This window comes from Empidonax traillii, unplaced genomic scaffold (genome assembly GCF_003031625.1).
Source record: "Empidonax traillii isolate 1590-97213 ecotype Southwest subspecies unplaced genomic scaffold, ASM303162v1 scaffold190:size869923, whole genome shotgun sequence".
Classification (NCBI taxonomy): domain Eukaryota; kingdom Metazoa; phylum Chordata; class Aves; order Passeriformes; family Tyrannidae; genus Empidonax; species Empidonax traillii.
Genome location: NW_020955383.1, coordinates 556,741 through 573,293, shown reverse-complemented (window position 1 = coordinate 573,293; position 16,553 = coordinate 556,741). Strand labels below are relative to the sequence as shown.

General features: G+C 41.1%; 1 protein-coding gene across 3 annotated transcripts in view; it reads left to right on the top strand.

Moving 5' to 3' along the window:
• Nucleotides 1–16,553, top strand: part of CLIC5 (chloride intracellular channel 5) — an 84,213-nt gene that overhangs the window by 14,999 nt on the left and 52,661 nt on the right. Inside the window, exon 1 of one of the 3 annotated variants that reach the window (XM_027886569.1) lies at nt 7,600–7,959. The exons of the other annotated variants lie outside the window; for them this stretch is intronic. Coding sequence (XP_027742370.1) covers nt 7,897–7,959 — 63 coding nt within the window. The 5' untranslated portion in view covers nt 7,600–7,896. Of the gene's footprint in view, nt 1–7,599; nt 7,960–16,553 lie in introns of those variants that run through there. 3 annotated transcript variants of the gene reach the window in all.

Sequence of the window (16,553 nt, the reverse complement as noted above, 5' to 3'; positions counted from 1 at the left end):
ATCGGGTCACTTCCTTGCATTTCTGTTCCCTTTCAAGCACTGCCTGTCTTCTGTTTTAAGCTGTAGGCTGGGGCATCAGGGACTTCAGTGACTGAGTGCACTGCAAGATAAACCTTTGGGTGTCTGAAGCACTTCGGATGAATAAAGAAGTCTCCCCTTTCTAAGTCTGGCAAAAGTTACTCTGAATTGAAAACAGGATGTAATCAGGGAAAGCATTAGGAAGTCTTAAAAATCAGCAGCATTATCAGCCCTATCAATAGTAAACTATTCCCACATGTATTACTTGAGTTGCTCTGAGTCTTCCTGTGTGATTTTATGAAGCTTTGCACCGTGAAGTTTGTATGTGTGTGTTCCTCTTCATTTTAGTTACAGTATTTTAATTTTTTTCTGGTTTACAATAATACAGTGAAGGGTTTATAATACCTGTCAAGATTGACAGATGCCCGGGCTAAATTGCCTTCAGTTTTGGTTTGATATGCTTAATTTTCTGAAAAGGTCACTTATAAGGACATTAATTTACCTTTTATTTTATTGCCCTAATTGCTCGATCTCTCATGGCAAATGAGATGATTGCAGAGCATGTTGGTTTGGTAGTTCTGTAGCCTTTTTCTGGTCCAGAGACCCGGCATTGACAGGGGTGTTAAAAACCCCCTTACACTGACTTGTGTGGTGTAGATGGATATCAGAGCTGAGAGGAGTCAATCCTTACAACACATTTAACTTCCTCCTTCTGAACTCCTTGCTTCTCCTCTCTGAAGGTCAATTTTCTTGACCTTTCAAAAGCTCTTGTAGCAAAGAGCTAACTGAAGAATCTCTTATCAGTGCCATCCTCTGCAGGGGAATTTAGTCTCTCTGTCGATATAACGAGATACCTTTATATATATTTATTAATTTGTCTGGCACCAAATCTTACTTGATGCTTGGCTAGAAAGGGGATGAAGCTGCTAAGGAGTAAAGGGCTCCATGTCTCATCAGCACTTTTCTAACTGATGTAGGTCCCAATCCCTTTGCTACAGAATTTTACCATAGTCATAATCAAGATCAGAGCACTGGGACTGCAAAGAGGACCCTGGAGCTTTGACATCCCAGTGGTTTATGAGGTGTCTTCCAGATATTGCAGTCAGTGACTGAGGGCCCACACCTTCCTTATAGAAGTGATACCTGCTACATGCTCTGTGAAAATTTTGTGATTTTGGGAAAAGATAAAACATTTTTTTGAAAATTTTCCATTTAAGAGGAAAAAATGTTATGTCTTCCTAGTTAAGACTACTCTGTATTCCCAATTCTCAGAGACTTAAACAAGACCCCATGGCTATTGAGACTGTGCTCAGAGCTGAATTTTCCACTAAGATTTACTTTTAGTCTTAAGCCAAGCTCTTTAAAAATGGTTGCCACCATCTGTCTCTTAAGGATGTGGGACGTGGTCTGCAAAATCCCAACAACTTGTGCATGGTGGTCACCAGCAAAAATGTTAGAGTGTATTTGCAGAAGAGCAGTTCACATCTGTGCTTAACTAACCACCTTCCTCCAATTCATCCTGGTTGTCTGAATTAACTCTTCAGTGAAAAGGGTCTTCAGCAAAGAAAAACTAAAATGAGATATCACCAGGTCAACATCAGGTGCTTCAAGATGTTGAACTCTTATGCTGAAGTTCGTAAGATGGAAAAAAAGAGCAAACAACTCACCATTCATTTCATAGCAACTTGAGGTGATGCACTAAGGAAAGTGAGCTGGCAAACTTCATGGAAACTTTATCACAGAAGAAGTACCAAAAGGTGAAATGAAAAATGAATGAGGGCAATTTTCTAAGGAGAACTGAAGAGTTCTCCAGTTCACTGTAAGGCTCAAGGTCAGCCAGCTGCACTCACCCAGGAGTACAGCACTGCCACTGACCAGGTGGACCATATACAGAGGTTGCACTTTGCCCCATAGAGAGATGTAAGGATGTTGATCCTGGCTATTTCATACTCATCAAATGTGAGTTTGTAAGGGAGCCAAAAGCCTGAGGCCCTTTTTTAAAGCAAAACAGTACATATACCACAGAGGATCCTGAAATCCAGTGTGCAGATCCATGCACACAACCTGCTGTGCAGGTACTGATGCCAACATGTGAACCCATGGGAATAAGCCTGAGTCATGAGTAATTTCAAACTGAGTTGTTAAAGGTTTCATCTTTTAGACATAATGTGCATCAGAATGTAGAAAGTAATTTCTGCTCTCAGCCAAATTGTTTGCTAAACAAGAGTGTGAAACACAAATATATCCAATGAAATCAGCAGCAACTGTGCATTCTTTGGGCCTTATTTACTGTGAGAAATTGAAACCTACCCTGAGATCTGCATAGGCTGTACATGCCATTTTGAACACTTTCTGTAAATAATAATTCGTAAATTGGGATTGGAGTAGTGTGTTGTGTGCTGGTCTTTTGCTTCAGGGAGATTTAATCCTAGTTTGCACATATGTGCTTCAAATCCTAATTAATTTAGACTTAGTTTATGACAAGAAGCATACCATGAAGTGAGCAGAAATAATCTAAATAGGGACTTGCACTATGAACTCTTGTAAAGTAAGATAGGGATAGGCAGTAGTTACTCTGTTGCAGGCTTGTAAGTAAAATCATGTCATTTCACTTCTATAACAGCAGTGAGTCAACAATAATGGGTACATCACATTTGCCTGGTGCTGTTTTTCTCCATCACATTTAACAGCATGGAGGATTTATTTTGAAAAGCAAGGGCTGAGGATTTCTACATTCCTCCTTTCATCAGCTACGTTATCCGTATAGCCCACAGTTTGGGACAATCTGTAACGCTCTCCATTGTATTCCCTACAATACTACTTTCCAGAGCAGTCTCAGTCCTGGTTGAAAGTATCTTTTGTCTTTAATTGAAATGACAGTTTTGGAATGATAGTAAACCAGAGGAATAAACTGCTGCCCTCTAGAAGCCTCTTCACTGAATGCAGCATTAGGAGATGATTTTGTACCTTTTCAGTGCCACTTCCTTATGAATGGATGCCTGTGGCTGTCTCAGTGCAAGCACTGAGACAATTATCCATAATGAAATCCCTTTTCACACTGAACAGCAGTGGGTTTTTCTCTGAAAAGTGTTAATGCTTACTAATGTTACAGCAAAGTCTGATGCTGCATCCATGTGAAAACATAATTATATTTAAAAATAGCTTCATGCTTTTGGAATAGAACTTACTTTGCAGAACTCCAGTCTGAACTGATTCCAGTGATCTGCCTTTCTGTTAAACAGAAGAGTTTCAGCCAGAGACTTCTAGAGCTAAAATAATGCATTTTCATAATAAGGTAAAGGAGAGCTCCTGTAGATCATGGCTTTGATGGATTCTTAAGGTCTGAGTTACAGAATGGGTCATCTCCAGTTTGCCAGTTAATGTACTGCAAAGTTTTCTGGCCTTGGTTTTGCCATCCCATCCTGTCTCTTGGGACATTCAGGCTGCACGGCTGTTGTATCCCTTGATGTCTTTTGTCCCTTGAGTGTGGGACAATTTATAAGAAGGAAAAAAATCCCAGTTCTTCTGTCAAACCAACATGCTTTGATGTACTGTATGTCTCTGGACTTGAGGAGAAATATCTGCTTGCCCAACCTTGTCATGAGGCTGATAAAAAGAGCTTTTACCTCCTTGCATGTCTTGCACATCTGTGAAGGGGAACATTCTGTCAAGCCCCCAATATCGGAGACAAATCCTTTTGATTTTTCTGTACATCAATCGAGAAATTGATAGTGACACACTGTAATTCAAAAGGAAACTAAAATGATTGGATTGATTCATTGGAGTTGTTAACTCATTGAGTAATTAGCATGTCAAAGCTACAAGAATGCAATAAATGCAATTGCAAATCGCCAGTAATTCAGACCTGAACCTGGGAGAGATATTTTCATAACCCACTCAAACACGCTGGGTTACTACCTGGTTGTGCTTAGGTGTGGGGGTTTTGGCAGCTAAGCAGTTAAATAACTCCCAGGTAAACTCATAGCCCCAAATACCATTTACTGCAGCAGTGGCACCAAGTTTTTGCTTCATTTCATCACAACAATGAAATATGTTGCCTGTGTTGCATAAAACCTGTAATACCCCGCTCTTATGGAATGAGCAGGATAGAAGCATCTGGAGAGGGATATGCTTTGAGCCCTGATCCTTCTTGGTAACTTAGCGGCCTGCTTGAGAACTGCATGATAGAATTACATTCTGGATGCTTGGCCTCTGATTCACCCCCTCGGGACAAATCTTTGCTGGAAGTGAAGCTTGGATCAGGCCCGTGAAAGCTGATAGTGCGACGGCTCACCTACAATAGGTCTTATGTGGAGATGTGGCTTTTCCTTTTCTGAAGCTGTTCTCTTCTTTTATTAATGGGATGACGTGCTCATATTCATTTATATATCTCATAAAACCTCAAACTATAATGACCTGGCTTATGAGGAGTTCATAATTGAGTGTCTAATGTTCTTGTGTGTAACTCAAAGCCTCTGCTACTTCTGACTTGTGAGAAAATGATAGGCCAAACTAAGCGACTCATTCTTTACAGTAAAATGAGAGTGTACTAATTATTTATCAGTACCTTACCCTTAATTTGGCCAAAGAAAGAGCTGATTTCATAATACAAAACAGAGAGCTGTGTAGGCAGTAAAAACCATTATAGTCAAAGAGGTTCCACCCAGATGTAAGCGATAAGTCAGTTTTATATGACAGAAAAGCAGTAAATGCATGAATAGATTCCTAAAGTAGTGCATATATACATATATATATATATTCCCTCCTACTCACTGCCTTCTACAATGTTTATCCTAAATTCAGCTTTCAGAACCTTTTTTTCTTTTTAAAATCATTATATGAACAAGAACTTGTTTGGTCTCTTTTAGGGATTCTATAGGGAGATTTTTGAAAGTCAGCATTTTTTTGAGGTGGGCTGCGTCATTCTCTCTGTGGATACCTAAAAGCACAGCTGGAACACCAGATGTGTGGTATTCAGTCTACAGCTTCTATAGCTTCTGAGCATCCCACATCAAGTCCTGGGGCAAGGAATGCGAGCAAGGTGATGCCTTATGGGTAAAAATGGATGGGGAAGGGACCTTCCAGGGGCACCATTGTCCAGAATCACCTTGAACCAGGTGTGATCTGACCCTTCCTGCAGTATTTTATATCTGGGTCAGGATGAAAATGCTTCAGGGCATCTTAGCTCCTTTTCTCGGTATTGCACAGTTTCCATTCTGTTTTGCTGAGCCTCAGCACAATAATCTTTGTCTGCAAACTAATTATAACACACCACTAAACCCAGACAGTAATCAGGAGGGAAAGATTTAAATGTTTTTACACGATGAGTCTCTACTGAAATTGCTACATATAGAGTTTAACTTTAAGAAGTGCAAGGCACGCACAACTTCTGAAGTGGGAGATGGCACGTGCATAGAAGTCAGGCACTAAAGCCACAGATTTCTTTTACTTAATAATTACAGGAGAATTTGACTGACCATTATGTGTTTATCTCGCTGCCCTGGGTTCCCTTTATTACCAGTGGAAAAAGTTAGACACTTCTAGGGCACAATTTTTCATTCTAAAATAGACATCTAAATAGGTCACATGCATTACATCTTGTAAGTGCCGGTATCTCAAAAGCTGATTTTATTTCAACATTTTGATTTAGCATTAGCAGCATTACCTCCTTTACCGTGCTCGCAGCTGGTAGCGTTTTCCCTTCCAGAGCCAATATATATGCTCTGTGACATAAATTGTTCAAAGCACTTGCCTATATCAAAACAGTGTTTTCAGTGAGGCTGGAGCTACAGGTAACTTCAGTCAAGTTGACCCACTTCCCATTATTTCCAAGGAAACCTCATTAAAGGGATATTACATCATCATGGGGTGCTAAAGCAAAACAATTTTTCAGCAAACCCCAAAGTCTTATAATCGTATAGTTGATAATACATTATTTAGGGATGCATTTTAGAGATATGGTGACTACACTTAAGTTTTTGGCAGACTTTTATAACTGTAATGCATAATTACAATGCAATGATTCTTTCTGCCACATGTAAGTACACTTAGCCCATGCCCTTGGAAGCTTGCCTGTAGGCCTAAGAGTAATCACACTGTAAATGTTTGGTAATTAATGTGCCTAGTCCAAAAATTACATGTAGAAATTTGAAATCAAAGGAGTAATAACACTTAATTCTCTTACAGTTAACCTTCCAGTTATTTGAATGAGTGCTAATTAGATCTAAAAACCATAAGCACACTTTTACAGTAATTATAATGTTGATTATGTTGTAATTATGGTTGCAACAGCATAATGAGATTTGCTCGTTAACCGTTTCAGTCCTTCATGAAGTGCGTGCACACGAAGCAGCTGTTTGGGGAAATTCCCACAGAGCTTATCCACAGGGCCATGGAGATGATGGCTGTGACTGCTCTGGACCTGTGTCAAATGCCTAAAGGTCATGGAGGGAACCAGAGATCATCACAGAAGCACACAGCTAAGAGCACTTTCAGGAAAGGCGAGTGTTTGATCATGTCAAAACCATCCCTCAAATCCCTTTCTGTGTCAGAAGGGGAAGGTAAAACTGCTCATGTCTGGCAGCTTGAGCTGCCAACAGCCTGTGAGCTGGTCCCAAAACAGAAACAGGGGGCAGAAGTGTGGGAAGGGGCTTCCCAAGGGCAGGAGGACATGAAGTCTCTCCAGGCAGTGATGGGGATGAGGTCCCACTACTCCCTTTGCCTCTGCCCACTGTCCCCTCCCATGCCAGCACTCCCTTCCTCCGTGCCTTTTGGCTGTGTCAGGCCTTTCTATCCTGTGCCACCTCATGCTTAGGGTTGCTGTGTGGTGACCTCTGAGTCATGCAAGGAATGCAGGGTGAAGGAAGGGAGTAGAGATGACAATATGTCAGCAGCAGGCTGAGGCCTTTGGAACTGTTCTTCCATGCTCCACCCCAGTGAATCATCGCTCTCCTGTCCCCCCTCTACAACCAGCATCCCAAGGGACATGCTGAGAAATCATTACGGGACCCAAACATTCCCATTCCTCTGCTCCTGAACTCCATCAAGTGCTGGCACCTAAGATGCTTCTCTCACTTGCATATTGAGTTTTGGCTTCTGTGACCCTTTGTACCACACACATGGGGGGTTTTGCTGAGGCAAAAGTCTGCTTTTCTGCAGAGTCCTTGTACCAATGCCACAGCCAATGCACAGGCTCTTTTTTTCCTTACTGTTCTTGGCAACAACAATATTAGGATTTTGAACAGCTAGGAGCAGGACAAACATCCCTCAGAAAAGCAGGAAAAAACATCACTGTTCCTTAAAGCAACGAAACCAGGCTTGCTGCAGAACTTCTTTCTTCCCTGTCCCTGGTGCTCCCAGCTGTAGAATAAAGGGAGGGAACGACAGAAATGTTGAAAACGGGGAAGAACAGAATTATTTGCTCAGAGACTGATCCTGCCGTAGGTACCAAGAGCTTGTCTCCTCCCGTGAGAGTAAACCCCACCCTCTCTTTTTATGCTCTGGGCGATTTTGTCTCCTCCCCTGTGAGTTAACCCCACCCTCTTTTTTTATGCTCTGGGCTATTTTGGGCAGGCAGCAAGGACTGCAGCTCTGACAGATGAGGATACTGTACCAGAGCACAGCAGCACTTGTTGCTCTGAAGAACTACACAACTGTAACAGGGACTGCTTCTCTGCTGCCTGCCTTTTTTAAATTATTATTAATTTATTAACCTGCAAACTTGTTTTCTCCACTGCTTTTGATCTTTATCATAATTCCAAATGATATTTTAAGAGCTTTGTGAGAGCAGTTTGGAAGGGAAACCCACCCGCTGTGCAGTTGAAACCTCCTTTTGCCACTTAATAACGGGAGATCAGCTGGTGGCCTTGGGGGTGAAAAATGACAGACTCTGTTGCTGCCAACGGGGAAGGAAAGGACCCTGAAATCGAGCTCTTTGTGAAGGTAAGTTGTGCTGTGAACTGGACACTGATGTGACTCTCAGATCAGCTCAGCTTCTACTGAATAATCAAACTTTAATTTTCTGGCACTGAGCTGAAGTGGCGCTTTGACAGCCTGTTATCTCTTGCACACACGCTCACACTGCTTTCTTCTTCATGACATTAGAATTAGGTAATGTTGTGAAGGGAAAGTCAGAGTTCCTGTGTTTTATTGTTAATTCTATCCTCATGAGTTTGTTCTGTTATTCTTAGCCTGCTGACTGCAATGTACTGTGTCCTAACTTTAGACTTGAGGCTGTGGACTTCAGGTTTTCCATTGTGAATCCTGACTGCCTTCTCCATTTTTGGGAATAGCATGATTTGGTACCTCAGCAGATGCCGTAAGGTCTCAAATTGAGATAAGGTGTCAGTTCTCTGATTGTTTCCTGCAATACTTTCTTCTTCTAAACCAGTAAAAACTAAATCAGTTTTACTCTTGGTTTCCTCAGCCTGAAGCTCATTCTGATTTTATAGAAGGGTAACTGAGAATAGAAACTGATTTAATGAGGATATAATAAAATGAGTACACCTGCTATATGGTAAGGTTTCAGAATGTTTCAAGTTGTGTATGACTGTTGCTCTTTGGCTGTTAAAATCTTGCCATTCAAATCAGTGGCACAGTTCAAACCCACGACAGATACAACCATATTAATGGCAAACTTTGTGCAAACTCTGTCCCAGTGAAGAGCTCAGATTTTTGATGTTCAGAGTATGTTTTAAAGCCTCTACACACATTGAGGCTGAAATCCACTATGCCCATGTAAAATCATGGAATCATAGAATGGCTTGGGTTGGAAGGGACCTTAAAGACCATCTCCTTCCAAACCCCTGCCATGGGCAGGGACACCTTCCACTAGACCGGGATGCTCAAAACCTCATCTAGCTGGTCTGGAACAGTAACAGGTGTTTGGTCTCTCCAAGCCTAAACCATCCCTGTAAATCAATAGGATTATTATTAATATGTGGAAGTTACCTCAGACCCTTTGCAAACAGTACTGAATGATTAGGAAAGCAAATTCCAACCCCTCCCTTCTCTCAAGTTGAGGGTATATAATTGCTTTTTACTCCCTGATGGATATTTTGGGCTGTAAGTTGAAATGTCAGCCACATCCATGATGTGTATACACAGCTTCTTCACACATCTTTCAAAACCAGTCAGTTCAGGTGCACCTGTTCTGACCGAGCCAGCAGTGAGGTCTTTTTCCCTAGCAAACAGATTTTGCAAGAATTTCTGGTTTATAAATGCCCAGCAGATCCTTCATGCAGAGCTTAATGTGTTAAAATGGACCTGCATGGGTCCATACAGCCAGACACCTCACCTCTGGTGTATAGAAATGAGTTATTTCTACCACAGTGAGTTTAATGGAGACATCTGTGGGCTAAAAAACAGGTTGGTGGGGTTGTTTGGCACTCTGTGTCATCACAAATGTTTTCTGGAATTCAAACATTTAGCTACTGATTTGTTTTAGTGCCCACACTTTTTTGCAGAGGCTGATATGGATATCTGTGATACGTGGTTCCTTGACTGCATCAGCTGTTAAAGTGAAGGTCATTGCCCAGATTCATTGTGTGAAGTTCTGGATCCGTAAGATACTGGAAAAAAAGAGCACTGCATTAAACTGAGCCATCACCTGAAGATTTATAACTCCAGAAAGAACATTTTTAGTAATATGACTTCCTGCATAATGCATATTACAGAATTGCACAGAGACTCTCACGCAGAAGAATTGATGGGTATCTTCCTGGAGACTTTCCATTTAAAGTGGAAAAATTGCAATTCTTGATGTTTTGGAAAGGTGCCACTAATTTAATTAAAAGTTAGAAGGTGGTGTAGTAAAGTATGTAACCAGAGTATTAAATTATACAGCTCAGAAGTTGGAAAATAAAAAAAGAGAAGAACATCCAAAGGAGAGGTGAGTGGAAAGCTGAAAAATAGGAATATGTAAGAGAATCATGAACAGGTGACAACTTTTCTGGACCGTGAATTTGAAAAGAATAGGATATTATTAAGGGAGAATAAACAGGAAGGCTGATCCAGGAGAGAATTTGCAAAGGAAAAGGCACTTGTTCTGTCTGTCTTAAGGCTGGAAAGAAGAACAGAAGAGTGACAACTTCTGGAGGAGTATGAGATACTGGGACAAGTGGCAAATCTAATATACTAGACCAGATTTGAGGCGAGTTTTAATAGCAGAGGATGTTGGGATCAATGAGAAATTCATAATTTGATTTTTGTGGAATTAATACTTAATGGAAAGAGTTCTGTGCTGCATCATTGGATAAACATACAGAAAACACAGAGTTCAGTGAGAAAATATAGGGCACTAGATGTGGCATGGAGGAAACTACCTTCCACGGGCACAAATAAACCAGAAAGGGCTGTTTTTCTCCAGCCAAAGAGTCTCTAATAAAAACAGTTTCTGTCTCAGGTTAAAAAAAGAAAGGTGTTACACAATTGCTCTATTTCTCTTTTCTATTTAACAACCAGGAGCACAGGAGCCTCAGAAAGACAAGCAGAGAGCTGGTTGTAAACAAAAGAGCTGTGCTGTAACCTAATGCAGGTTGGCTCAGGATCTCCTGAGCCTGCAGACAGGCTGGGCACCACCAGGACACGGCTGAGCTGCCGTGGCAAGACAGGTTAAGTGGTTATCACACCTGTTTGTTACCATCCCCATCGATTTCACTCTTTTTCTGACAGTGCCCTAACCTGGATCTGTGAGATACTTTTTTTTGCGAACAAGTGTTTGTTCTTGGAAGATGCCTGGTTCAGAGGTAACCACCCCAAATCTGGGGCAGGACACAAGGAGACTGACGGTGAGAGCGCGGAGAGCTGAGGAACAGTAAGGTCTGCCACCACCTCAATCACATGGGAATTTCATGTAAGCACAGTTTTACTGAACACTGAAACTCTACAGCAGCAATTCCCTCTCTACACTTGTTTGACAGGGAATTGGAAGAGGCTGCCAGAGAGAAAAGCCTGATACTCAGCAGTGCGAGATGCTGTCGGCAGCGGCTCTGGGCAAGTGAGCATCAGGAGGTCGTGCTTGCTCTGTGCTTAACCCAGCTTGTTGTAACTCAGGTTAATTTTAATTCTTTGTGTGCCGGAGAAGCAAAGTGCTTCTGCATAAATGACATCCCAGTGGAAGGTATATTTAGGTTTTCTTGGTGATCTTATACCAGTATACTGTAATGAATAAACTGAAATTGTGCTTTTTTTACATGGAATAACAAAACTAAAATCCATAGGGGAGTACCACAGAACTTTTGTGGCTTCCTTCTGTTTGCAGTGGAAACAGGTGTTTGGATGTCCATTCCTTTCCCTTCAGGATTAGAGCAGTGCCTAGTATTTAGAAAGTTACTTTGAAAAGAGGTATGCTGTACACATGGACAACAAAATATGGTGCAAAGAAAATTGTCTATTTGCATTGCTCAGAATGAGTATAGTCTAGAAAGCAATCAAACCCCATAAATGAGCCAAAGTATTTCTCATTTTAAAAGTCTTCCTCCTTTCAAAACACTCTATAACAAGATATGTCTTAATCTGTATTTCTGATAATGAAAAGATGGTGATGTCATCATGGTAGTAGGAGGATGTGGGGTGAGCTGGCAGGCAGCTACTTGTAGAAGGAGTCGTTGTGGTATCGATGGATTAATATTATATGTTCATCAGTATCCTGGGCTGCATCACAAGCAGTGTGAGCAGCTGGTCGAGGGAGGGGATTCTGCCCCTCTACTGTGCTCTCATGAGACCCTACCTGAGTGCTGCATCCAGCTCTGGGGTCCTCAGCATAAAAAAGACCCAGTTCTGTTGGAATGAGAGTCCAGAAGTGGCCACTAAGTTGACCCTAGGGCTGGAGCACTCTGCTATGGAGACAGGCTGAGAGTTGCTCTTCAGCCTGGAGGCCATGGGGAGACCTCAGAGCCCCTTCCAGAGCTTTAGGGGGCTCCAAGGGAGCCAGAGAGGGACTTTTGACAAGGGCATGTAGTGATGGCTTTAAATGGAAAGAGGGCAGATTTAGACTGGACCAAATTCTTTACTGTGAGGGTGGTGAGGCCCTGGCACAGGTTGCCCAGAGAAGTTGTGACTGCACCGTCTCTGGAAATGTTCAAGGCCAGTTTGGAGGCGGATTAGAGATGCCTGGTCTAATGGAAGATGTCCCTGCCCATGGCAGGAGGTTGGAATGAGATGATCTGTAAGCACATTCCCGTCTGCCAGCTGAAGACATAAAGTTCTAAATGCACTGAACGCTCTCATCCTTTTCCTCTGATATGGAGATGAGCATTGTTTGTGTGATCAGGCACAGTGCTGGGGAGTTTGCAGCATCTCATGGATATGGTACCAGTCAAAGGAAGGTTCAAGGACTAGCAGCATCCCAGTATTTGTAGGGCCCCTTGTGGTCATTCCCTGTTACAGGATGATCACAAAGAGAAGAGGTTGGTCCTGGAATGGTCCTGATCTCCTGGAGCAGCAAACACACATACAAGGAACCTGTGAGTCCTTTATCATCTCCAGCATTTCATTTTGGGGATTTTTAGGGGTCTGTTAGGATTATGTTTAAAAGGAATGGCAAGATTTAGCACCAGCCTTCCTCTCCCCAAATAAATTGATCAGTTGGAGAGCCAGGCTATCAGGACAGAGCAGTCATCCTGCTCATTTAGTGTGCTCCATCAAAATCCCAGGAGCCGCTGCTCTCGGGAAGGTGTTGCTGCCGCCCCTCTTATCTCAGGGAGGTGTAAGATTATTAAGATTTTATTTTAATTCTGGGATTTTTTTTCTTTGGTGCATTTTCTGGGTTTGTTGTTTGGTTTTTATCCTTTTTTTGTTGTTATTGTTGTTGTTTGTTTGTTTGTTTGTTTGTGTTTTTTGTTGGTTTGATTTGGTTTGGTTTGATTTGGTTTTTTTTAAGTTACCTCTGCCGAAAGGTGATTTGAACTAGCCTTGGTTTGGAATTTGGTGAACTGCTGCCACATAGTCTTAGTGAAAGATATAATGTTACTCCTGGTACAAACAGTTGTTCTCCACTATTAAGGCTTTTGTGGTTTTAACGTAAGAGAGTCCCTCCGATAAGAAATCCGATTTCAGTTTCAGAGTTTCAAGGTTATCAAATATTGGCTTTACAAAATGGGTAAGATAAGTTGATAGGAAACTTTTAACCCGTTATAACAATGTAATGTATTTGATTCATAGACTGCCCTCAAAAAGTTTTTTGGTGATGAGTAGAAATCAGCATCAGATCTGTAGGGTGCAAGTTCATTTCTATTTCGTAAGAAGTGTAGGTATTTCCTGGGTATTATGAGCTCAGCTTTTGGCTTCAACAAAAACTTTATTGATAAAGAGGAAATAACAAAGATTAAAAAAGCACAAGGAATAGTAATGATACTGAAACATCTGATTCAGCCTGCCTGGTGCTCCAAGACTGACAATAACGTTTTTTTGCACCCTTGGTAATGAGGTTGGCCAAACCTTTCACATTTTGAGGGAGCCGCAGCCACCCTACAAAGCAGACACACACAGTGTGTGCAATCTCTGATGCTTCCAGCTGTCGCCCTGGAAGTGGCATGAGCACAGGGTTTATTATGGATCTTGAATTTTTATCCATTTGAAGCTGTTAAGCAAACAGTAGGCAACACAGTTCATGCCTCTTCCAAACTTCTTTCCGTGAGGCAGTGCATGATCAGCAGCCTGAGTCTTCTCCTCCAGTGTGCTGGCCTTGTGCCTTGGTATTAGGGTTACAAAATTTACAAGGTTTACCAGTAGTCTAAACACCAGGGAGGAAAATAATTTTACTAGGTTTGTTCAAACATCAGTAAATGTGTTTCATAAGTTCCATGCAGGGAGACTCAGGTATTTCAGTGTAACCCTGGCTCTGCTTAGATCTTGTCAAATCAGGAGTGACTGAAGTGACAAATCAATAGCAACTACACTACCAACCCAATTAAATCAGGGAAATGCTGTCTGGACTGATAGTTGCTTCTCTTATCTTTTTTTTAAGCATTTTCAATAAAATAATAAAAAAAAAAGGGGAAAAACATGCATCTTGGCAAGATTTAATTTTGCTTTAAGCTTACGTTGTTAAAAGAAAACAATTCAGTGAACTACCAAAAGCTGCCTAGCAAATGTTTAAAAATTAAAAGCTGCTTGTTTTTCTTTGTGATGAGGAAAAACAATACTTTAAAGAAGCTTTAGCCCAAATTATACAACCCAGCGTCTGTATGTCTGTGTGTCTGTTTTCTCTCTGAGTGTCTGCAGATTTTGTTTTGCGTCAGGACAAGTGCCTCGTTGGTGGGAATATTAGAGACGGGCAGTAAATAGTTCAAGCAAGCCAAGTTTATAAAATGACTTGGCAGGGATGTATGCACTATCCCTGCCACCTTGAACCTAGTTTGGAATGCTTTGGGGATTACTTGGGAAACTGGATCTCAAGTTAAGAAGGGATTTTCAGCTCTGTCTCCTTCTGCCTAAGTTCATGATCTAATCATTATTTTATGGCTCAAGGTGAATCACACCCTGATCTGCCATGGCTTGCTTTTTTTTTTCCCCTCATATAAATGTCTGTGACAATTAGAGTTAGGCCAGCTTAAGTGTATTTGAGATCTTGGTTAAACTCCACTTGCTAACTTCTTCCCTCATTCCTGCTTTTCTGAGCCTCATAGTCAAATTGGGTAAATACTGTTTTAATTTTCCCATAGAGAACTGGTGATATTCCTGGTTATTACTGCTTGTACTGAGAAATAGCCATCGGTGTGCTTTGGGTGCTCTATGTTTAGCTGCAGGTTGCTCTTTTTCCATCTCTGGCAGCACACAACTCGTCAGGCTCACAGGTTGTTGTGTCGTGGTTCAACGATGACCGTGAAGCTCCAGTAAGTGTCCTCAGGGAACTTTTATCAGCAATACATGGCTCTGCTGAGGCTATTCCAGAGCAGCAAATGTCACCGAGATCATTTGACATAACATCCCAAAAATACACAGGGATCCTTTCCAGAAGAGCCAGCAGGAAGTACGTCTGCCTGTGCTCCAGAGTTTAACGTTATCATCAGGTCACCTGGTTATGTCAAGTAGAGTTTGATGAAAGGCTGTGTAAGGACTGCTTAGGAAAACATATTGATCATCACAGCAACAATATCACTTAGTTCTGGTGGGGCACACAACTCTTCAAAATATGGCAGCAAAATAATCCCAGTGGTGCTGCAAAGAGGTAACTTAAACACTGTTTTATTAGGGTAGTATTTCTGTTTTTCAGCTAATATCTCTGGTAAATTTTTCAAATTGCCCCTTTTTAATGTTGGGCAGACATTAAAGGGCTGTGAGTTTGTGTGTGAGTTTTGTACATGAATAGGTTTCAATAATACTTTTCTTTTTTCAGCAAAGACTGACTCAAAGTTAGGGAGAATCATTTGGAATAAGCAAGGGTTTAGTTTTGTGCTGAATTCCAACTATAAATGTTACATGAATTAGGAAATACGAGCAGGTACCTAAAGTGCTATAGTAGGGACTTTGAAAATAGGTTGAAGTAATTTGTTTGACACAGTAAAATTCAACATGGACACAGTCCAAAACAGATCTGTATTTCCTTTCCCTTCTTGTCTCTTGCTCTCCCCATTTGTTTGCACTTCTTCTATATTGCTGACATGCAGTAAAACTCATCTGGATATGGTAGTAGTGATATATATATGTACATATGGAGCCATGAGTTAAAAAAATACCTTGTTTTTGTAGCTCTGAGGATTTAAATCGGCATCATATATTCCTGGCGTGATTGTTATATCAAACTTAAAACTTGGAAATTATGACAGTGGAACAAAAGTAATTCAAACTGTATCCAGCTGCGTTTTGCAGTTTCAAAGCCAGCAATTTTATCTAATAATACCTAAGGGTACAACTTTCTCTACCTGATTACATTTACAACGTCATTGCAGTTTGTAATGCAACTTGATTGCATAAATGTAGAATTAGTCCATTGGATGTAGAATAATGAATCCACTGGATGTTTTCTTTGACTCTGTTAAATTACATGATTCTTTTTTAATGACTGTGATTCTGTCCTTCTCAAGAAAAATTTCATAACAGCTTTTAGGGTGTTTATGATTTTACCCTTCTATATGTATCCTTCTTTAATGGTGGCGAAGTGGACCTTCTGTGACATAATACAGATTCCTTTTCTGTTCAGTGACTCTGATGCACCACAGAAATTTCATGGCTACAGTGTCAGAAGAGGAAATGGTCTCAGAAAAGAGACTCGGACACAAAGCACCTGAGATACTGTTCTCTAATGCACCACAGCAAAGCTTTGCTAAAAAGGCCCCAGTGTTGTCAAAATCCAAGTCAACGTTTTTTTGACTTTCCATTCTGCAAACAAATCAGCATTTCAGCACTTTATCTTAACAGAAAACAACAGCAGAGCTCTCACCAGCTGCAAATGCTGATTTTTATTATTTTCCTAGTCAAATTATGAAAAGGCCCCACTATGCAATTTTTTCAACATGTTAAGCTCAGTAATATGACCAGGTTTCTACCTAAATTTTTGGCAGGCTTTTATTACTTTTGGGCATTTCTGCTTCCTT